General features: G+C 33.9%; 3 protein-coding genes across 5 annotated transcripts; 1 reads left to right on the plus strand and 2 right to left on the minus strand.

The window, feature by feature from the left end:
* Nucleotides 1-11625: 11625 nt before the first annotated feature.
* LOC104755381 (DEK domain-containing chromatin-associated protein 4) lies at nt 11626-16785 on the plus strand. Of its 3 annotated transcripts, none has more exons than XM_087489045.1 (12): nt 11626-11919; nt 12604-13814; nt 13898-13931; nt 14197-14279; nt 14401-14460; nt 14542-14652; nt 14810-14890; nt 14981-15055; nt 15228-15735; nt 15962-16062; nt 16154-16184; nt 16294-16785. In XM_087489045.1, exons 2-12 carry the CDS (start codon nt 12645-12647, stop codon nt 16488-16490), a joined length of 2451 nt encoding a protein of 816 aa, XP_087345171.1. In that variant the 5' UTR covers nt 11626-11919; nt 12604-12644; the 3' UTR covers nt 16491-16785. The 3 variants fall into 3 exon arrangements, with proteins under 3 accessions (XP_087345171.1, XP_087345174.1, XP_087345177.1); XM_087489048.1 differs by having other exon boundaries at nt 11818-11963; XM_087489051.1 differs by lacking the exon at nt 11626-11919 and adding an exon at nt 11953-12076.
* A 379-nt stretch (nt 16786-17164) lies between these two features.
* On the minus strand, nt 17165-20454 carry LOC104732196 (uncharacterized). The gene is made up of 2 exons (XM_010451734.3): nt 18000-20454; nt 17165-17766 (listed from the first exon to the last, which is right to left on the minus strand). Exon 1 carries the CDS (start codon nt 20128-20130, stop codon nt 18013-18015), a length of 2118 nt encoding a protein of 705 aa, XP_010450036.2. The 5' UTR covers nt 20131-20454; the 3' UTR covers nt 17165-17766; nt 18000-18012.
* A 1668-nt stretch (nt 20455-22122) lies between these two features.
* On the minus strand, nt 22123-22987 carry LOC104755400 (agamous-like MADS-box protein AGL82). The gene has a single exon (XM_010477777.2). The coding sequence runs from the start codon at nt 22971-22973 to the stop codon at nt 22140-22142; it is 834 nt and encodes a 277-aa protein (XP_010476079.1). The 5' UTR covers nt 22974-22987; the 3' UTR covers nt 22123-22139.
* Nucleotides 22988-23628: the final 641 nt, after the last annotated feature.

Raw genomic sequence — 23628 nt, forward strand, 5'->3', positions numbered from 1 at the left:
CACCCTTTTGATTTTTAGGTTCCTTTTGAAGACATTTGTTCAAACTTCCCTCGATCCTTTAGATTGACTATTGCTTTGATGAAAAGATTAAGGGAGGCCATTGATGTTGATATTAATGATTTTTTCAAACTAAACCAAGCTCGAGTATGCAAACTTGAGATAGATTGCCTCGGAAGAATGGTCCCAAAAGGATAATTTATCCAAACAAACATGAACATAAAGAGAGCATGCATACTCAAAAGAAACCTATTCTAATGAAATCCAGCAATATCTAAAGAGCACAACAGAAGGAAGAACCAACTTGGCCAGGTGCTAATGAGGATGTGTTAATAGCTACACAAAAAAAACATGAACATGGAGAAATATGACTTTCTATTATGTACACACGTGAACAAGGAGCTGCCAGATTTACTCTACAACAACATAAAAGAATGATCTACTACATCACTTTTGGAAATCACAAAAACACAATCCCAAAGGATGCACATCTCTGATGATCCTAAGGCAGATGAAGGGCTTACAATATGATAGATACATACAATACAGCCAAATGGCTAAAACATGGAGAAACAAGATCAGTAACACTGGCCAGGCTAACTATTTTGGCTGTCACTAATACAACTACAGAACAACAAATTCAGAAACAGTTAAAATAAGAACATCTAAACACAAATGGATGGAAACCCGAATGGCCAAATCATCACCACAACACACTGGTCTTTAGAAGTTTCACATAACAATGGCAAAAGGTAAGGTGTCTAATAACTTAAAGAAGGCAAACGTTTGCCAAGCTTCTTTCCACTTCTAGGTAACTAAGCTGAGTTAAAGAAGAGATTTCACCAGTAGGAGACTTCTTTCTGACACAAGAGTCTGCCTTTCCCTGAGGTCTTCTTTCTTCATCCTTTTCTTCCTTTTCTTCCATTATAGTTTTGCAGGAGCTCTCATAAGCCAATCTACCCATAACGTTATACATATAAGAAGACAACAGAAACCTTAGTCAGCAAAGAGAAGGGACAAAATATAAACCATTGATCTACTTGAGTATACATTACACAGTTTAGACAATGAGACAACAATATGTCCTTCAAGACAGCTAACTATTAGTCAGAAAAACTTAAAGCAAAACATATGAAGGAACGCAAGATACCATTAGAATCAACTACTTACTTTTATCCGATATTTACATACAAGAGTAAGTAACATGTCATCCTTAAGGAGTGAGCATGATTCATGCGTTTATGTCAAAAAGTAAGATAATGAAGCCGATTAACAAGAAAGGTAGTCATTATGTCGGTTAATCAGAAGATGTTAAAAAAAAACGAAAGCACCAACGTGAGCATATAAAAATGTTGTATTTTAGAAAAAAAATATATATATTAGAAATGTTGTAGCTTAAACTCATTCAACTTATGTCTAAGATGTTAAGTGAGATTCACAGTTGATGATATTTCTTTTTTTTTTTCAATATTTCAGTTCAGGGTAGATTCTAAATCTATGAAAGGGTCATATATTTTTCACGCTAAATGAGAACCACTTTTTTTACTAGCAAGTAGCTCATATATATAATACATTTATAGAAAGAATCACAATATTTCATATTGCCTAATTCTTTTAGCTAAATACATCTATAATATGAAAGTTGGCTAACTTTTTCCATCAGCATGCCACCTCAGCGTTTTAGAGTAACCTGGAGCTGACACATAATTTAAAACACCTAGCCAATCCAAATAAAACAATTAAAACAGCTCAGATTTTTGAACGAATGTTAATTATTCTCGGTTCCACGTCACTTTCTCTCTACCCGTAAGTGTCTGGCAGACCGAATCAAAAAAAGTAAAAAGTCGCGCTCTTCTTCTTCTTCACACCATATGCTTTTCTTCCTCCACCCATTGAGAGATAGAGAGAGAGTAGCAGCTGATGTGTTCACGTTGTAACAGACACTCCAGATATCACCACCAACATATTCTTTATAATTGTCTCAAGCTAGAGCGTAATTGTAATTGATTTGCCACAATTTTCACCCGAAGTAGAAATGCAATACATTTGGAGAGTTAGGCTCTCTCTCATCTCCTCCTTCTCTCTTCTTCGGATATCTCTCTTTGATTCTAATTTCCGTCAATTTTCTGTCACAAAACCAGAGAAGAAGTTTTTGAGATGGAGGTAATATGAGTAGAAGCAAAACCAAATATATCTATTTTCAAGTTAGTTTCGGCGACCAAAGATTTTCATCCAACTCACAAACTTGGTGAAGATGGATTTGGACCCATCTTCAAGGTAACCTCAATTCTGACATGCTAGATCTTAAAGTTTTCTCTTTTAAGTGTATCTTTGACCATTTTGTTGTTTGTAAGTTCTTTGTGTGTGGTTTGTATTGTATTGATTCATTCTCATTTCCTACATTTTGTCTGATATTTTTGTGTAGCTACTCTTAGTACAATAGCTTGATCCAGATTATTGGATATGATGCGATTGGGTTGAACATTGTTATTGTATGTTACAATTGAGGTTCTTTAAGGGTTTATGATTATGGTGTATGCAGGTTGCCTCATCGCATATTAGAAGCAATCTCACTTTCACAATCTAACTTCAAATTAAGAAAAAAACACAAAAATCTCACAAATCTTTTCAAAAGCCTCTCGATGTTGGCCCGACTCAAGGGGGTGGCGGGAGGGGCAAAATCCAAAGTTCCACTCCAAAATTCAGAAAAAACCTTTGAACAACGGGGACCAAAAAAAAAATGTGAAAGAGGTCTAAAAAATTTAGTTCACCTAGGGTCTAAAAAATATTGGGACAGGATGTTGGTTAGTGAAGTTTGTTTGTTTTCGTGAGGACTATTTTCAAGTGGATTATACTTCTTCAGATGATGTAATTTTGTATTTGGGTGTTTTTGTTCTGTTTTTTTTGTTTTGTTTGTAATTTCAGATAATTTGATGATGGTTGGACATTACTGGCTTTGGAATTATAAGCTCCCACCCAATTCCACCTTGAAGACCTTGATCAATAATACACTTAATTATATCTGCTACGACTTTAGTCACGAACCATGCCGTAAGTGTTTATATTTAAACATACTAATTATAAGTCACAAAGAAATTTATATTGACTGATCGTAAAAAAAAAAAATTATATTGACCAGTTAAGAGTTCGATTATGACATAGTTTTGTTCTTTTGTTTAATGGTCTCTTAGATTCTTAGTTATATGTAACTTATTAATCCAACTATTTGATTGGTTTCTATCTCTAAATTTTAGTTCGTGAGCTTGATGTACCTGGAGAAATATATGAAAGAAAGACATACCCATTTGAATTTTCGAGCGTTGAGACGCCACATAAGACATATTAGTTTTTTGTATTTTCTTATTTAAGTTGTTTTGAAAATTAAGGGTAAAACTAGGTTTTAATTATTATACAACGTATATGAACAAACCTAAAAAGACAAAAGTATATATGGACATTTTTCTTTAAAAGGTCATTTTCCAATTCTCCCATAAAAATTTGACTAATCTATATTATGAAAGATGGTCTATTGTCTCCATTTGAGTGACACGTCATGAGTGAAGAGAGTGCCACCTGTCTATTCTCATTCAAAGTAAACATACCTAAACTTAAAAGGAATATGAAACATCTTTAATTTTTTTTTTTTAAATATCACAAGCAGTTTCAATATTTACATAAAAATATTAGAGAGGCTTAGAACATGTCTCGAAAAAATAGATGCATCACCGAAAGACAAAAAGACATTGGGAGTGACTCAAAGAGCCACTTCTTCCTCTTGGCGTACACCATGAATGTATATATGGTTTAGACGTTACAATTTTGTCAGTAGTTTGAAGAGTTGCAACAGTGATATAAATATTGGTTAATATTGTAAAGAAATTAATGAAAGTTTATCCCTAGGAAAATAAATTTAATTATATATATATATATATATATATATATATATATATAAAGAAGATTGGAGTTTTGTTCACTATCAAATGAAAGATAGTTGAATAAAACTATAGAATGTTGATTTAGAAAAATACAGAGACAAAGAGGAAGATAGTTGAAAATATTCATGACTGTTGGTTTTCATATTCTAATATTTAGAAGTTGTCAAAAAGAGAACTGAATAAAATTCTTATTAAAAACCAACATCTAGAGTTATATTCAAGAAATTGAAGAGCTAACATAAAAAGAAGATGTCTATCTTAATTATATCTATTAAAGAGTTAGCCAAGCTGCAATTCTTGATAAAAGAAAATGTTAGTGTTTCATAGTATTTAGTTGAAAAGTTTAAGTATGAATATATCTAAATACTTAAGTTGTTTCTTTTTGAATGAATCTAAAATTCATTTAACCAAAAAACTCTTTGTTACAAAATATGCATCCTTAGATCAAACTTTCATTTAAATTTTTTTGTGAAATTTTCTCTCAAAACAAAGTTGTTCATGCATGTATCTAATAATTCAATTACAAAATAAGAAAACTTATGTGAAGTATCAAAACAATCAATGTCAAAATATATTTTTCAAGTTCCACAATTTAAAAAAAAACAAAGATAAACTCTACATAAAAAACAAATTATTAGCAAAAAGATTTTTAAAAACGGTAAGTCATAAGCCCGCGCATAGCACGAGTATTCATCTAGTAAGTAATAAAATATCAAAAAGATAACTTGATTTTTTTCCCCGACTATTTCTATTATTATTGTTACCATTACTTATATATATATCTAAAAAGGAAAGAAATCTTATCATTTCGTAAAAATTAGTAAACATCAAAACCAATTTCATTACCAAAATGTAACATACTATTAAATATGGAAAATTGTTAAATACAGTACAATTAAAAATTACTTTACATTACAAAAAAAAATTATTGAAATTAGTTATATCTTTTAAGAAAACACTAATGTTATCACCAAAATTAAAAAGCACCAAATTATACGTGGATAAATATCAAACATAGTACAAATAAAAGTTACTTTATATTATTAAATATTGATCCTAACTTTATTGAGAATTATATATATTTAATTTTAAAAGATAATATTAAATAAATAATTAAAAAATTGGATTCCACTCCTATTCAAGAAGCAGTCCCAAATCCATGATGAGTCTTATTTTAGATATGTGTTATCGGAAATGATAATTACATCTCTTCGAAACTGGCAGTTGAGAAGTCTACTGTTCTTGTTCACAATGTGCCTAAATGTCGAGATAGACGAACATCCATGGTCGAAAGTCCAAAAACACTTCTGTTAATTTTTATTAAAAGTGAGATTTTTGCTTCACTTGGTATGTTTATTCTAATGTTTACTTTTCGTGCATAGATAATGTCGACTAAAATTAATGTTATTATTAAAATATATCGTTACAAAAAAACTACAAAACATAACACTACCGAATTACTTTATATTAATAAATATTGATCATAAATATTTTTAAAATTGTATATATCTAAGTAATCTCAAATAAAGTACTATTCTCTATAAATAGACAAAGTATCAAAGTTAACCTTATCGTCAAAATTTAAAACATATATAGTATTATATACTGTACATAGAAAAAACTGTTAAACACACAATGACTAAAAATTGGAAATTATTTTATACTATTAAATATGATCATAACTTCATTAAAAATTATTTATTTTTATTCTACAAGAATAATTTTTGACTAAAACATATTTTAGTTTCCATAAATAGTAAGTATCCAGATTAATTTAATTAACAAAATATAGAAACAAAATATTACACGTGGACAAACCGTTAAATATGGACTAAAAAAGTATTCTCCGGTATTAAATATCGATCGTAACTTCTTAAAAACTTCTTTATAACTAATAAGAATATCATAATTTCTTTTTTTTGTTGTATTTTTTACTACTAATAAATATTAAATTTTAATACCATCATCAAATTAAAAAAAAAAGTTTTGTAAGTAGGAGAAAAATGTCAAACTTATGACTAAAAATAATTAATTATCATGACTTTTATTTAGATCTCTATAATTAATTATCATGACTTTTATTTAGATCTCCACATTTTGTGTTGTCAGTGAGTCGTGCCATGTGTGTGTGATTCGGATATTTGTGAAAAATGGATTTAACAATGTTTATGGAGACAAAGTTATCATAGACAATAAAGCAAAAGAAAAGACTCCAAAAGATTCCGCACTCCGCTAACTTCTCTCCTATGCCTAGAATAGATCCTCGTCATTGGGCCAATGATAAATTCATTCACCACACCTCTTTTACTTACCTTGCTCTTGATTCATTTACTTTTACCTTCATCATGCACTTTGTTGTCACTATACATCTTTTCTAATCTCATACCTACGGTAGGTAAAGGTAACCTATAAAAAAAGCAATCATCTACAATACTACTAATCTTAATCTTCATCTTGTTTGTAAATTTGAGAGTTTCTTGATCTGGTTAATCGAGACAATCTTGCAAAAAGCAAGATAATGAAGCCGATTAACAAGAAAATTAGTTATTATGTTGGTTAATCAGAAGATGTTAAAAAAACGAAAGCACCAACGTGAGCATATATAAGACTTGTTGTAGTTTAAACTCATTCACCTTATCACTTAAAATATTAAGTGAGATTCATGGTTGATGATACTTCTTTCAGTTCAGGCTAAATTCTAACTAAATCTATGAAGGGGTCATATATTTTTTACGCGAAATGAGAACAACTTTTTTTTACTAACAAGTAGCATCATATAGTGCCTTTATAGAAAGAATCACAATATTTCATTTTGCTTAATTCTTATAGCTATTAGCTATAAGAATTATAAATAATTTAGCTATAAGAGATAATAATTTAGCCTAAATACATAAGTAATAAGATATCAAAAATATATAACTTTTTTTCCCGACTGTTTCTATTATTATTGTTACCATTACTTATATCTAAAAAAGGAAAGAAATCTTATTATTATGTAAAAAATTAGTAAACATCAAAACCAATAATTCCATTACCAAAATATAACTCACACTATTAAATATGGAAAAATTGTCAAATACAGTACAATTAAAAATTACTTTACATTATCAATTATTGATTATAAATTTATTGAAATCAGTTATATCTTTTAACTGTGTTAGTCTTAAATACCGATTTTAATTTCTAAGATTAATTAATAAAACAATAATATCACCAAAAAAAATTAAAAAAACACAAAATTATACGTGGATAAATATTAAACATAATACAAAGAAAAGTTACTTTATATTATTAAATATTGATCCTAACTTTACTGAGAATTATATATATTTAATTATAAAAGATAATTTTAAATAAATAATAAAAAATTGGATTCCACTCCTATTCAAGAAGCAGTCCCAAATCCATGATGAGTCTTGTTTTAGATATGTGTTATCGCGGAAATGAGAATTACATCTCTTCGAAACTGGTAGTTGAGAAGTCTATTGTTTATAATGTGCCAAAATGTCGAGATAGACATCCTCTATGGTCGAAAATTCTAAACGCTTCTGGTAGTTTTTATTAAAAATGAGATTTTTGCTTCACTAGATATGTCTATTCTAATGTTTTTTCTTTTGTGCATAATGTCGACTAAAATTAATGTTATTATTAAAATATATTGTTGCGAAAGAAAAACTGCAAAACATAACACTACTGAATTACTTTATATTATTAAATATCGATCATAATTTTTTTAAAAATTATCTATATCTAAGTAATTTCAAATAAAGTAGTATTCTCTATAAATAGACCAAGTATCAAAGTTAACCTTATCGTCAAAATGTAAAACATATATAGTATTATATTGTACATACTGTTAAACACACAACGACTAAAATTGGAAATTATTTTATACTATTAAATATCAATCATAACTTCATTAAAAATATTTATTTTTATCCGACATGGATAATTTTGACTAGAAAATTATTTTAATTTCTACAAAAAGTAAGGATCCAGATTAATTTTATTAACAAAATATAGAAATAAAATATTATACATGGAAAACCGTTAAACACTGGCTAAAAAGTATTATTCGGTATGAAATATCGATCGTAACTTCTTAAAAAAATTATTTATAACTAATAAGAATATCATAATTTATTTTTTGTTGTATTTTCTACAACTAATAAATATTAAAATTTAATACCATTATCAAATTAAAAAAAAAAGTATTGTAAGTAGGAGAAAAATGTCAAACTTATGACTAAAAATTACTTTAAAATAATTAATTATCATGACTTTTATTTAGATCTCTCTAATCTTAATAACCAAGGATAATCTCTAATCTTACTTAGATATCGATTTTAATTTTTAAGATTAATTAATAAAATATTAGCATTATCACCAAAATTAAAACACAATATTATAGTGAAAATATCAAACATAGTACAAATAAAAATCACTTTATATTAAATATCGACTCTAACTTTATCGAAATTATATATATATATATATATATATATATCTACTTAATATATATATATATATATATATATATATATATATATATATATATTATATGTTTACGGATTCCACTCGTGTTCAACAATCAGTCCCAAATTCATACCATGTTCCAGTTTTGGAGAGATGATGAGCCTTGTTTTAGATCTGTTAGTCAGAAATGAGAATTACATCTCTTCGAAACTGGCAATTGAGAAGTGTACTATTCATGTTCATAATGTGCCTACATGTTGAGACAGACGATCATGGTCGAAAACCCTAAACACTTCAGTTAATTTTCATTAAAAATGCAATTTTTGCTTCACTATGTATGTTTATTCTAATTTTGTTTTCTTGTGCGCATAAATGATGCAGACAAAATTAATGTTATTATTTATTGATGCGAAAGAAAAACTGCAAAATATAATATTACTAACTTACTTTATATTATGAATCAGAACTTTTAATAAATTATATATATATCTAAGTAATCTCAAGTAAAGTCATATTCTTTACAAATAGTTCGAGTAACAAAGTTAACCTTATCATCAAAATGTAAAACATATATATAGTACTATATTGTACATAGAAAAAAACTGTTAAACACACTAAGACTAAGTATTGGAAATTACTTTGTATTAATTATCTATCATAAATTCATTAAATTAATTTATTTTTATCTGATAAGGATAATTTTGACTAAAAAAAAGATTTTTGTTTCCATAAATAGTAAATATCCAGATTAGTTTCATTAACATAATATAGAAACACAATATTACACGTGGAAAACCCATTAAACACGGACTAAAAAGGTATTTTTCAGTATTAAATATCGATTGTAACTTCTTTAAAAATTATATATGACTAATAAGAATGTCATAAATAAACTTTTGTATTTTCTACTACTAATAAATATTAAAAATTTTAATTCCATCATCAAATAAAAAAAAATGTTGGAAGTAGGAGAAAACTGTCAAACTTATGACTAAAAAAGTAAAAATTACTTTAAAATAATTAATTATCATGAGTTTTATTTAGATCTCTCTAATCTTAATAACCTTCATCATGCACTTTGTTGTTACTCTACATCCTTTAAATTTAGATAATAAAGCAAAAGAAAAGAGTCAAAAGACTCTCTGCACTCCGCTAAGGCGCTAACTTCTCTCATATGCCTGGAATAGATCCTCGTTCATTGGGGCAATGATAAATTCATTCACCACACCTCTTTTACTTACCTTTCTCTTGATTCATTTACTCTTACCTTCATCATGCACTTTGTTGTCACTCTACATCCTTTCTAATCTCATACCTACGGTAGGGAAAGGTTCTATCAAAATAGCAATCATCTACAATACTTCTAATCTTAATCTTAATCTTAATCTTAATCTTAATCTTGTTTGTAAATTTGAGAGTTTCTTGATCTTGTTAATCGAGACAATATTGCAAAAAGTAAGATAATGAAGCCGATTAACAAGAAAGTTAGTCATTATGTCGGTTAATCATAAGATGTTAAAAAAACGAAAGCACTAACGTGAGTGTATATTAGAAACGGTGTAGCTTAAACTCATTCACATTATCTCTAAGATGTTAAGTAAGATTCACGGTTGATGATATTTCTTTTTTTCTTCAATAATTCAGTTCAGAGTAAATTCTAAATCTACGAAGGGGTCATATATTTTTACGCGAAATGAGAACCACTTTTTTTACTAGCAAGTAGCATCATATATAATGCCTTTATAGAAAGAATCATAATATTTCATTTTGCTTAATTCTTTTAGCTAAATACATAAGTAATAAAATATCAAAAAGATAAGATAACTTGATTTTCCTTTTTCTGACTATTTCTATTATTATTGTTACCATTACTTATCTCTAAAAAGGAAAGAAATCTTATCATTTCGTAAAAAATAGTAAACATCAAAACCAATTTCATTACAAAAATGTAACACACACTATTAACTATGAAAACTTGTCAAATACAGTACGATTAAAAATTACTTTACATTATAAATTATCGATATTAAATTTACTGAAATTAGTTATATCTTTTAATTGGGTTAGTCAATTATCAATTTTAATTACTAGGATTAATTAATAAAACACTAATGTTATCACCAAAATTAAAACACAATATTATACGTGGAAAAATATCAATCATAGTATAAATAAAAGTTACTTTACAGTATTAGATGTCGACACTAAATTTATTGAAAATTATATATATTTAAATTTAAAAAATAGATATCATTCATATTCAAGAAATTGCCTCAAATCCATATACCATGTTCTGGTTTTAGAGAGATGATGAGTCTTGTTTCAGATATATATTGTCGGAAATGAGAATTACATCTCTTCGAAACTGGCAGTTGAGAAGTCTATTGTTCATGTTCACAATGTGCCTAATTGTCGAGATAGACAATCATCCATGGTCGAAAACCCTAAATGCTTATGTTAGTTTCCATTAAAAATGAAATTTTTGTTTTACTAGATATGTATATTCTAATGTTTTCTCATTTGTGCATATATAGATGATGTCGAATAAAATTAATATTATTATTAAAATATATCGTTGTGAAAGAAAAACTGCAAAATATTACACTACTGAATTACTTTACATTATTAAATATTGATTCTATTTTTTTTTTTAAATTATATATATCTAAGTAATCTCAAATAAAGTAGTATTCTCTATAAATAGACAAAGTATCAAAGTTAATTTTATTGTCAAAATGTAAAACATATATAGTATTATATTGTACCATAGGAAAAAAACTATTAAACACACAACGAGTAAAAATGGAAGTTATTTTATATTATTAAATATCGATCATAACTTCATTAAAAATATTTATTTTATCCGAGAAAGATAATTTTAATTAAGAAAATATTTTAATTTCCACGAATGGTAAGTATCCAGATTAATTTCATTAACAAAATATAGAAATACAATATTACACGTGGAAAAACCGTTAAACACGGACTAAAAAGTATTTTTTAGTATTAAATATCCATCATAACTTCTTTAAAAAAAGTATTTCTAACTAATAGGAATATCATAAAGAAATTTTTTGTATTTTCTACAACTAATAAATATTAAAATTTAATACCATCATCAAATTAAAAATTACTAAAAAAGTAAAAATTACTTTAAAATTTATGACTAAAAAAGTAAAAATTACTTTAAAATAATTAATTATCATGACTTTTATTTAGATCACTCTAGTCTAATCTTAAAGAAACAGTACCGGAGGTTGGGGTTTTGTCTAGCGTCACCGATCCACGAGAGTATCGAACACGAAATCTGAACCGTTCAACATATCCGACGTGGCAATTAACTGTATTTAAAATCCGGTTTTGCGTCCGAATCCCTTATAGAAATCGGAGCGTTGGTCTCTTTTTTTATATTCTGATTCGAAAAAAAAAGAAAAAAAAAAAAAAAAAAAAAAAAAAAAAAAAAAGCTCAGTGCTTTGAGAGCCTTTGGATAGAGAGAGAGAGCAGAGCGAGGTAAAATTCCAAAGTCTCCTCCTTTTCGTGTCTATTTGAACACTGTGAGCTTGTTTTGTTTGTTTTTGCTGTTTAATCTTTCGTTTATATTCGCATGTTAGGGTTTTTTTGTTTTTTTTTGGTTGTTGTCTTGCTCCTTGAAGCCGCGTTTTTTAGGGTTTGTGTTTTGCGTTCTTTTTGATTTGTGGATTTTGTGTTTGTTTAGTTGAGAAACATACGAATTTTGAGGTTTCGAGAGAGACTAATCTATATGAGCTCTTGGATTCTTCTTGAGTTACACATCGTGGTTGGTTGTGGTTTGGATCTAAATCTATGGTTTTTTCTTCCCAGAAAAGTTTACAAATTGAGGAAAATTTTTGGTTTTTAGCTTTGGACTGAATCATTAAGAACTTGCTTTGATGTCTATATTATATAAAAATTGGATCTTTTTCTTCATTCCATTCCTCCTTGATAGTGCCTGTTGAAGTTTTATGTAGTTGTATGTTGCTATGAGTTTGTTCCTTCTTTGAATTCTCTTGTTATTCTTGCACATTGAGTTTCTTTGCTGGTGGAACTTGGTTTGGGTTATGTAACCCTTCTTTGGCGTGACTTTTGTTTTATGAATATCTGAAATTGTGTCAAGAGATATTATACAATCTGCCCCTATTGTGTAAGTTTTTAACACTAAGCTTGTATTTTCCACAGCGTGTTTCTGGCTTTAAGATCTGCTGTACATTGGGTTAGCAATGGGGGAAGAAGATACAAAAGTCTCTGTGGAGCCAACAGCAAATGGGACTAGTTCTCTTCAGAAGACATCAGATGCAATCAGTGGAAAAGAAGTGCAGGAGAAAGCTAGTGGCAAGGAAACACAGGAAGATAAGAAAGCTGAGGATATTGGTCCTCAGAAAATGGAGATAGATGATGACATTAAGCAACATGAAGGAAAAAGTGAGACGGAAGATAAAGAGGTGGAGGTTACAGAAAAAGAAGAGAAAGCTGAGACTGAAAAATCACAAGAGAAAGATGTCAACGGAGATAAGGAACCAGTGGAGACGGCTAAGAAGGACGAAGACAAGGAACAACCAGAAGATGATAAAATGGATGAAGACACAGATGACAAAAAGTTGAAAGCTGATGATGGTGTTTCTGGAGGTGCCACTGAGGAGGATATTGTAATGAAGGAAAATGTGGAGTCTGATGGCAAGAAAGATATAAAAGACAACGAAAATCAAAATATGAAGATAGATACAACAGAAGGAGACCAAGAGAAAACTGAGAAAGAATCTAAGGAGGAGAAACTAGAAGGAGGGCAAGTGAATGGAAACGAACAAGGGGGGAATAAGGGAGACATCAAAGAGGAAGAAAAGCTGGTCAGTGGAGACAAGGGGGCCGATGTCAATGAGGATGAAAAGGTGGATAATGTGGATGAAAATAACAAAAAAGAGGCATCGAAGGAAAATAATGAGGGGAAAGAGGGGAAAGAGGAGGAAACAAATAAAGGAGAGGAAGTGAAGGAAGCAAACAAAGAAGAAGAAGAAGTGGAGGCAGACACTGAAGTCGATGTGCCAAACGTGAAAGACAATAAAACAGAGAGTAAGGACGAGAATGAAAATAAAAATGAAGATAAAGAGGATGAGAAGGAAGATGGAAAAGAAGAGAGCATGGATGATAAGGAAGATGAAAAAGAAGAGAGTAATGATGATAAGGAAGACAAAATTGAAGATATCAAGAAGTCTAACAAGCGAGGGAAAGGGAAGACTGAGAAAGCTCGTGGAAAGACAAAGAGTGAGGAAGAAACGAAGGACATAGAACCTAGGACTCCTTTCTCTGATCGCCCTGTTCGTGAGCGAAAATCTGTTGAAAGGCTTGTTGCAGTAATTGATAAAGATTCTTCAAGGGAATTTCATGTTGAAAAGGTTTGCAAATAGTTTCCTTTGTTTGGTTTGTATGTTGTGTTTTATTGTTAGATCTGATTATAATTTGCTTTTGGACAATACAGGGAAAAGGGACACCTCTCAAAGATATCCCCAATGGTATGTTCATATTCTAAATATATATCTTTGAACAGTCTTTTCAGCTTTAGCTTCTCTAAGGATTTGCTTGAGCACATAGTCCTTTTACTATTACTGTAGTGCTCTATCTGACTGCTTAGGCTTGCTTTTTCTTATCTCTAGATTTTTGTTTTTTTCTGGCTTTGTCACTCCTTTTTTTGTGAGATGTTTTTCTTTTGGTTTTGGTGACTAGATTTTCTCATCTGCACTTGATATGAAGTTGATAACAAGATATTTTTCTCTGCAGTTGCTTACAAGATATCAAGGAAGAAGTCTGATGAAGTTTTCAAGCAGATACACCAAATTCTATTCGGTGGGAGGAGAGGAAAAGTGAGCATCTCTTTCATATTTAGCCACTCCATTAGATATTTAAAGTTTTTGTGGTATCCTTAAAATTACAGAGAGTCTGCTAATCATGTTTATATGTGGCTCGATTTTCTTGCTTTGACAGGCTACTCAGGTCAAGACGAACATATTGCGCTTTTCTGGTTATAAATGGCAAGGAGATGAGGTATGCGAGACAACACATTTATTGTTCTACATAAGCTCTTGTCATATTTCTTACATAAATTTCTCAAATGATATTTGGCAGGAAAAGGCAAAATTGAAAGTAAAAGAGAAGCTTGACAAAAACAACAAAGATAAATTGCTGGAGTTTTGTGAAATATTTGACATATCAGTTGCTAAGGCTACAGCTAAGAAGGTTATTATGGCTACTCATTTCATTTCTAAGTTTCGTTTTTTGGAGCTTCTTTTACTGTCATGATTGAATGAGCATCATGTTAATGGTCAAGTCCTCTTTATTTTTCCCATGTAATCAACTTGGCAACTGACTGTTTGGTACTTTTCCTCCAATGTAGGAAGACATTGTTACGAAGCTGCTTGAGTTTTTGGAGAAACCTCATGCGACAAGTGATGTTCTTCTTAATGAGAAAGACAAGGTTACTTTGGTGTTGAAACCCTTTCCGTTCGGCAGTTGAGCCTAAACATTTATTCTGCATACTAAAACTTTTTTTTTTCCTACTGAAAAGGGTGTGAAGCGCAAAAGAACTCCTAAGAAAAGTTCACCTGCAGCTGGAAACTCATCTTCCAAACGATCAGCAAAGGTATCAGGCAATAGCTTAAAACTGGAGGTTTAAATCCTTGTGTTAGAAACTGTGGACTGTGGAAAGAATCTTTGTATTGGTTGATGCATGTGTAGCTGTTTTTCATTTCCCTGTGTTCTTGTGTCTAGTCCAAGTACCGAAAATCTGATTAGTTTTTTTGTGTTCTTTACAGAGCCAAAAAAAGACCGAGGAAGCAACAAGGACTAAGAAAAAGAGTTTACCTCATTCTGATGATGAGTCTGAAGAAGAGAAAGAGGAAGAAGAAGAAGAAGAGAAAGAGCAGGAGGTAGAGGAGGAAGATGAAGTTAAAGATGAGGAGGAGAATGAAAATGGGATTCCTGATAAATCTGAGGACGAGGCGCCTCAGCCTTCTGAAAGTGAGGACAAAGTTGAATCTGAGGAGGAGTCAGAGGAAGAAACTCAAAAGAAGAAACGTGTTTCTAGGACTCCATCTAAAAAGAAAGAATCATCAGGGAAATCGAGAAGCAAGAAAACTGCAGTCTCTGCGAAATCCAGTCCACCAAAGAAAGCTACTCAGAAGCGCTCAGGAGGTAAAAGGAAAAAGAGTGATGACGACAGTGATACAAGTCCAAAGGCATCCTCAAAGAGGAAGAAGACTGAGAAACCAGCGAAGGAGCAGTCCTCGGCGCCTTCAAAATCTGCATCAAAAGAGAAACCAGGTTTGGTCATACCATGCTTTCTAAATCTCTCATTATTAATAAAGCATATATGAGTACATGATTAGTCAGAAGCTTGAGAAATCTTAATGCTTGATTAGTCAGAAGCTTGAGAAATCTTAATGCGTGGTCTTATACTGCAGAAGTTAAACCGATATTTTACAGCCTCTTAGTTTTTGTCTGACACTGTTTTATCCCGTGTTTGTCATTCTTTTTTATCTGCTAATAGGCAAAAGAGGTGGAAAAGGGAAAGACAAAACCAAGGAGCCTAGTGATGAAGAGTTGAAAAATGCAATTATTGATATCTTGAAAGGGGTCGACTTCAACACAGTGAGGATTTTAAACCATGAAAAATCTGTTTCATGAAATTATAGTAATTGAGTTTAGAAGATATCTAATTAATGCTTTCATTTTCTGACAGGCTACATTCACTGACATCCTCAAGCGACTTGGTAAATACCAGATGGGATTGTTTCCTGGCAGTTGTTTTCTTCACTGATGGTCTTGCTTATTCTTGCTGGTTTGTTTGATTAAAGTGCATTGTTTTCACCTGTCTTTCAGATAAAAAGTTCAAAATCGATCTCACCTCAAGAAAATCATCTATTAAGCTGATGATCCAAGATGAGCTCAAAAAGCTAGCAGAAGAGGCCGATAATGAGGAAGGAGAAGAAGAGGATGCCGAGAATGAGGAGGAAGAAGAAGATAAAGTGAAAGAGAAAGCTGGAGGATCTGGTGGTGCAGAGGAGGTTAAAGCCTGATCACAAAGCACATAAATCTAGTCTAGCTGCTATTTTAACCGCATCTCTCTCTCCTCCATTGCCTATCTTCAGTCATTAGGCAAATATATCAGAGAATGTAATATGTTGGTTGTTTTTTGGTCTTGAATTGTGGTTTTTTTTTGTATAACTTATGGTAGAGTCAGAGAGAGAGGAAGACCAGAAGTTAGATGTTATCAGATAAGCAGCTTTGTTTGTGTATACAATTAAAACATAAGCACCTTTAGCATTCATGGCCCATTTAAACACCCTTTTGATTTTTGGGTTACCTTCTAAAGACATTTGTTAACTTCCCTCGATTCTTTAATACTTTGACTATCTCGCTTGATTAAAGAGTAAGGGAGGCCATTGATGCTGATATTAATGATTTTTTTTTTTTCAATCATTCTAAACCAAGCTCGAGTATGTAAACTTGTGATAGATTGCCTAGAAAGAAGGTCCCAAAAGAATAATTTATCCAAACAAACATGAACATAAAGAGAGCATGCATACTCAAAAGAAACCTATTCTAATGAAATTAAGCAATATCTAAAGAGCACAACAGAACAAGGAAGAACCAACTTGGCCAGTGCTAATGAAGAAAATAGGATCTGTATGTCATTGATGAGGATGTGTTAATAGCTCTACACAAACTTCCACAAAAAAGAACATGAACATGGAGAAATATGACTTTCTATTATGTACAAACTTGAACAAGGAGCTGCCAGATTCCCTCTACTACAACAACACAAAAGAATGATCTACTACATCACTTTTGGAAATCACAACAACACAATCCCAAAGGATGCACATCTCTGATGATCCTAAGGCAGATGAAGGGCTTACAATATGATAGATACATACAATACAGCCCAAATGGCTAAAACATGGAGAAACAAGATCAGTAACACTGGCCAGGCTAACTATTTTGGCTGTAACTAATACAACTACAGAACAACAAATTCAGAAACAGTTAAAATAAGAACATCTAAACACAAATGGATGGAAACCCGAAAGGCCAAAACATCACCACAACACACTGGTCTTTAGAAGTTTCACATAACAATGGCAAAAGGTAAGGTGTCTAATAACTTAAAGAAGGCAAACGTTTGCCAAGTTTCTTTCCACTTCTAGGTAACTAAGCTGAGTTGAAGAAGAGATTTCACCAGTGAGAGACTTCTTTCTGTGACAAGAGTCTGCCTTTCCCTGAGGTCTTCTTTCTTCATCCTTTTCTTCCTTTTCTTCCATTATAGTTTCGCAGGAGCTCTCAAAAGTCAATCTACCCATAACGTTATACATATAAGAAGACAGCAGAAACCTTAGTCAGCAAAGAGAACAAAGTATAAACCATTGATCTACTTGAGTATACATTACAGTTTAGACAATGAGACAACGATATGTCCTTCAAGACAGCTAACTATTAGTCAGAAAAACTTAAAGCAAAACATCAAAAAGAATGGTAGAATTTACGATACAAAGGAACGCAAGATACCATTAGAATCAACTACTTACTTTTATCCGAGAATTATTCAGTAGTAAGCCGCCTTCTTTTCCCATAATCAGCATCCCTTGATCTTGAGCGATGGTTATCCTCCCGAGACAACCGTGATTTGCTGTGTCCTCTGGATGACCGACCTCTGTTCCACTCATCATCATGTTCAGGTTCGTCCCTGTGTCTAGTACGATGATCACCACCGTATCGTTGTGACGATCCCTCTCTATGACGATCCCTCTCCCTGTCCCTTTCTCTGTCACGTTCACGTTCTCGCTCACGATCTCTGGAGCGTTCACGATCCTTATGATGATGTTCCCTCTCACGCTCACGACCAGTGTCTCTATCATCACGGTGCCTTCTCTCTGGCATCTCATAACCATGACCAACATCTTTCTCCCTTGGTATGTCCCTTTCATAACCAGCATCTTTATCCTCACGAATCCTTCTATCAGATGAACCAGACCATTCCCTTTCTGAAGCTCTTTCTTTATCTTTCACAGGATTTGGACGACCTCTATCGTGATTAACCTCTCCATACTGATGATCAGATGCAGCTTCCTCTCCATAACTCGATTCCGCAGCTCTTCCACCACCCAAATCTTCACCACTAGCCCATCCTCCACTATTAGGATCCCACATTCCCATATTATGCCCTCCATCAACACCACCATTAGGCATCATTCCCATTCCATTCATCGGCATCCCTCGTCCAAAAAACGCTGGATTCACATGAGGTGCCACTCCAGGTAAACCAACTCCTCCTACAGGAGGGAAAGAAGATAAAAGCCCAGGAAACGGTGGACCTGGAGCCCCAGGGAATCCTCCATAGCCTCCCATTCTGGCCATAGGTCCACCAAAAGCTTGTTCAAACCCTTGCCCCATCATTGGTTGATGCATCATATTCATAGGAGGCCCTGTACCCATGCCCTGACCAAAAGCACCATTACTTATCAAACCTCTTGCCATCCCGTTAGGCCTATTCCTCATTGGACCACCAGGTCCTCTACCACCCGGAGCATTGCCTCTACCCCAATTACCTCTACCAAATCCTCTATTTTCCCCACCTTGGAAATTCCCGCCAATAGCGGCGTTGTTGTTGGCAACGACAGGTTTACTCGGAGGATCAGCAGGCCCTCCTCTCTTAGCTTGTGCAATTACAGATTGTGCCTGTTGGGTCCTATTCACCTGTGCCTCTCCCATTCTCTTAACAGAATACGGAGACGCATACTCAACAACACAAGGCCTGCCGTTGAATGCATAACCGTTCAACCCGTCTTTGCAAGCTGTAGCTGCCATAGGATCAAAGAACTCTACTTGACAATACCCTTTCGACTTCCCACTAGCTTTCTCATCAAAGAACTTAACCTCCTTCACAGCACCATACTTGCACAACTCTGCCTCAAGCTCAGCATCAGTTGTCCACCAATGCAAATCCCCAACGAAAAGAAAAGTCCCATTGCCTCCTCCACCAGTTCCCCCGCCAATAACACCAGGCATAGCTATATTACCTCCGTTCCCAACCATGCTAATACCAGGTCCAGGAAGAGTCCCACCATTAACATGACCCATCACAGGTCTCATCAAATTCTCGTTATTTCCTAACACATGTGGTGGTGGCGGCAAGAGACCCTGAGCAATGTTATTTCCTCTAGGAACCTCAAGATCAGTTGCCCGAGTAGCAGCTGGCCCTAACTCAACTCTAAGCCCTCCTCCAGTACCAGCACCAATTCCATCAGGAATCTCCTGGCTAACATCGCTTACCTTAACCTCTTGAGCTCCATATCCACTAGAAGCGACTACCACATCAGTACCACCACTTCCTCCTCCTGCTTCTCCTTCTCCTTCTTTAACAACGCTCTCACCAACCAAACCCGGTATCGAAACCTCAGCTTCGGGCGTACCCAAACCCGGTTCAACCCTATCTTCCCCATCGATACCAACCTTCGCCTTATCCTCGTCGTTTCTAGATCCCGCTTCGTCGCTCTTTTTCACAGACTGAAGAAACCCTTCTCCAACATTAACGTCGTTGTAAAGATCCTCATAATCATCATCCTCTTCTTCCGCCATAAACCCGTCGTCAGCTACGGCAGATATCGCCTCGTTTTGATGGAATTGATCCATCTGATCTCTCCCATCTCCCTCATCCATCTTTAAACTCTCTCTCTCTCTCTCTCTCTCTCTCTCTCTTTCCAGGTGATGTTAAAAGAAAGCTCCTTTCTTTTTCCGATTCTCAAATCAGAATACCCACAAGCTTTACGCTCTCACTCGAAACATGAACAATCTCAAGAAGACGAGACTTTTGTCCCCCGGAAGCAAGAAACGGAGAGAGGCTTAGAAACCCTAATCCGGCAGATTTGTGAATTTTTCTTATTATTTATTTTTCTCTTTTTACAATTAAATAAAACATTTTATTTCCTTCTCGATGGAATCCAACTAATTTCTCTATCGTGCACCGTGCGTATTGTAGAGCCCTTTTTAAGCGAAGAGAACACGTGTAAATCCAAAACAAATGGGCTAGCTTTTCTTTTTAATGGGCTTAGTTACAAGACCCAGTATGACTTTCGACAACCTTCCAAACAAACATCACGTATAGTCTGACGACCTTTCCCTTCACTAAACTTCATGTCGTCTTTTAGTAACCGGTTACAACCGGTTTAACGGCTACTTCACTTCCTACAGCCGGTAACTACACAGGCGCCGCGCCACCAACGGTCATAATATCACGATTCACGACGTTTCGTTTATTAGTATTATTTTATTCTCTCTGTTATAAATCCATTAACCAAAACTTGCGAACACTCATTTAACTCAGAACAGAGAATCAAACACACACAACAATTTGGATTGTTGCTTTTCATTACCAGAATCAAAACACAAAACAAGATACACGATGCATCGCTTCGTTGTAATTCCTATTTTTGTCTTTTTAATTTCTGTTTATGGTAATGTACAAGCGGAGAATGCACCCGCTCAGTCTCCGAGACTCGCCGTGAAACAACATCCTCCGTCAAAATCTCATCGCTTTATATCTCCGACGAAGTCTCCTTCCCATACGCCTACTTTACATCCTCCCGTAATACAAAACTCTCCAGAGGCGCAATCTCCGACGAAGCAAAGTTTGCCTATGCAGACTCCGGAGAAATCCCCTGTTTTTACTCCGACGACTTCCCCTTCTCAGACCACCGCTCCGTCTCCATCGAAATCCCCAGTTTTTACTCCGGCGACGTCCCCTGTCTCTTCTCGAACCATTGCGACTCCTTTGAGATCCCCTGTTTCATCTCCGGCGACTTCCCCTGTTACATCTCGAACCATTGCGACTCCTTCGAGATCCCCTGTTTCATCTCCGGCGACTTCCCCTGTTACATCTCGAACCATTTCGTCTCCTTTGAAATCTCCTGTTTTATCTCCAGCGACTTCCCCTGTTACATCTCGAACCATTTCGACTCCTTTGAAATCCCCTGTTTTATCTCCGGCGACTTCCCCTGTTTCCACTCCGACTACCGCCACGGCTCCTGTCTCAACTCCCGCAACCTCCCCTCTTTCCCCTCCCGCTACTATTCCAGTGAAGTCTCCAATCTCCCCTCCGACGATTAGTCCCACCACCTCGTTTGTATCTTCCGCCACCGCACCATCAAACCAACCACCAGTCTCAGCCGATGCTCCAGAGACTTCAGCAACACCGCCTGTAACAATCCCTGGTATTCCATCAACACCAGCGAATACGCCGGATATATTTCCTTACGGGCGAGGTCCGGTAAATAGTTCTGCACCGGCGACGGCAAACTTGGCGCCAGAAACTGCTGAAGTTCCCGCAGGAGCCAAGTCGGCTTCTAAATCCATTCAACACGATCTGCTATGCACATTGCTCATCGTAGGAGCCACTTTGGTTCTAACGTAGTAAATTTTTTGTCAGACTGTAACTCTAGTTAGGGAAATTTATATGCTTGTTGTTTTGTATTGACAATTATTGTAGTAGTTCATTGATATCAGTAGAGCCATATATATGGAGTATAATTTTTCCATAAAATTTAATTTTCTTATTCCATTAGAAAATTATGAAAAACCCAAACTAATAGAGAAACTTGAATTACAAAAGTTCATCAAGCACTTGGAATAATCCAGCCAACGTTTAAAAGAAAGTAACAAGATGACATGTCTCACATAGGATGTTTACTTGAATCCTCCAAGTCATTATTTTGTGCAAACCGGAATGGATACTCTGGAAACTGCTTCATGTCGTTGAACATACTGTTTCCTAAACCCCATTGTATTGGCTCCATGTAAGCTGTCCTCTGCACCAGCGGACCGTATGGACTATCTGAACAACTCCCGTAAAAGAATGTTTGCCCGTTAGTTATCATCGGCTCTGCTCCATGTGAGAAGGAAGGTACTTCTGTCTTAGTTGAGGTAACTTGGTTATTGAAAGGGAAAAAAGAGAACTCGTTGTGCTCCATAGTAGGCATCGGAAACAACTGAAACTGTTCAAGACATTGCTGATTGTAACCGGATAAACCAAGTTGCTCTTGAGACCAAGAAGTACTGTCAGGAAATGTTTGATTCTTATTCGTAGCCTCTTGAATCTTGTTTTCCACAGCCATGAAAACCGCGTAGAGTTCGTTTAAAGAACATTTGTCGAGCTGCTTGTCCCATGGTTGATACTTGGTCGCTGTCTTCGAATTCTCCACCTTGGTGTTGTTTTTCTCCAAGCATTCTTGCACGGTGTAAGTCTTGGTGCAGCTGCTTGACGCAATGTCCCTATACTTGGTTATGATTTCACGGACTTTGCTCTCATCCTTTGGCCATAACTCGGGCTCAGCGACCATCTCGTCCCCTGCTCTGCTCGGGCCGTATACAACGAGACAAGTGTCCACGCCGCAGAGTGTTGAGAACTCACTGGCTTTCTTATACAAACATGCTTTCCTCTTCTTGTAAGTCGTTATCCTCGTTTTCTCGTTCGGTATCTTCTCCATCTTTACCATTTTTCGACCCATCCAGTTACCTTGGTTTTAATCTATAGCCAAAAAAAAGGAATAAAAACAACAACAGCTCATAATCATGTAAATTGAAATACTAATATACATATCATCATTCACCAAAATATACAAAAATTGTAAACATTTGCAACGAAAGCACTAGAGTACAAGAATAGTAGCATTTTGTCGTCAATTATAAATTTTAACTCATAGCTTTTAGATTTCAAATTATTAACATTTCATATAGCAGTGTCGGACTTACATGTGTAGTTTGTGAACAAAGATTCATATCATTTTTTAATTTCGTCAAAATTTTCACTAATAGTCATACATTTGGAACTAATTAACAGTAATAAACTACCACCATGTGAATTGTGAACAAGATAACAGCATATGTGAAGAACGCGGTATAAAAATATGGGCTGTACTACGTGAATCAATCGAAGCCACAGAACAAACAGAGCCCTCAAAACTTTTAGTGCTTAATTCCAAATCCAAATACGCTAAAACACGTATAATAAAGTACAGTTATATGGAAACCACATAGCTATATAAAAGTAAAGTAAATAAAAAATGGTTAAAAGAAACGCATAGAAGTACCTTCTCGAATAGCCCTCTCCACTTTCTGAAGTTTCTTGATTTAACAATGGAGTTCCTCTTTCTGTGTTTATAT

Source organism: Camelina sativa, chromosome 2, assembly GCF_030686135.1.
Source record: "Camelina sativa cultivar CO46 ecotype springtype chromosome 2, ASM3068613v1".
NCBI classification, from domain to species: domain Eukaryota; kingdom Viridiplantae; phylum Streptophyta; class Magnoliopsida; order Brassicales; family Brassicaceae; genus Camelina; species Camelina sativa.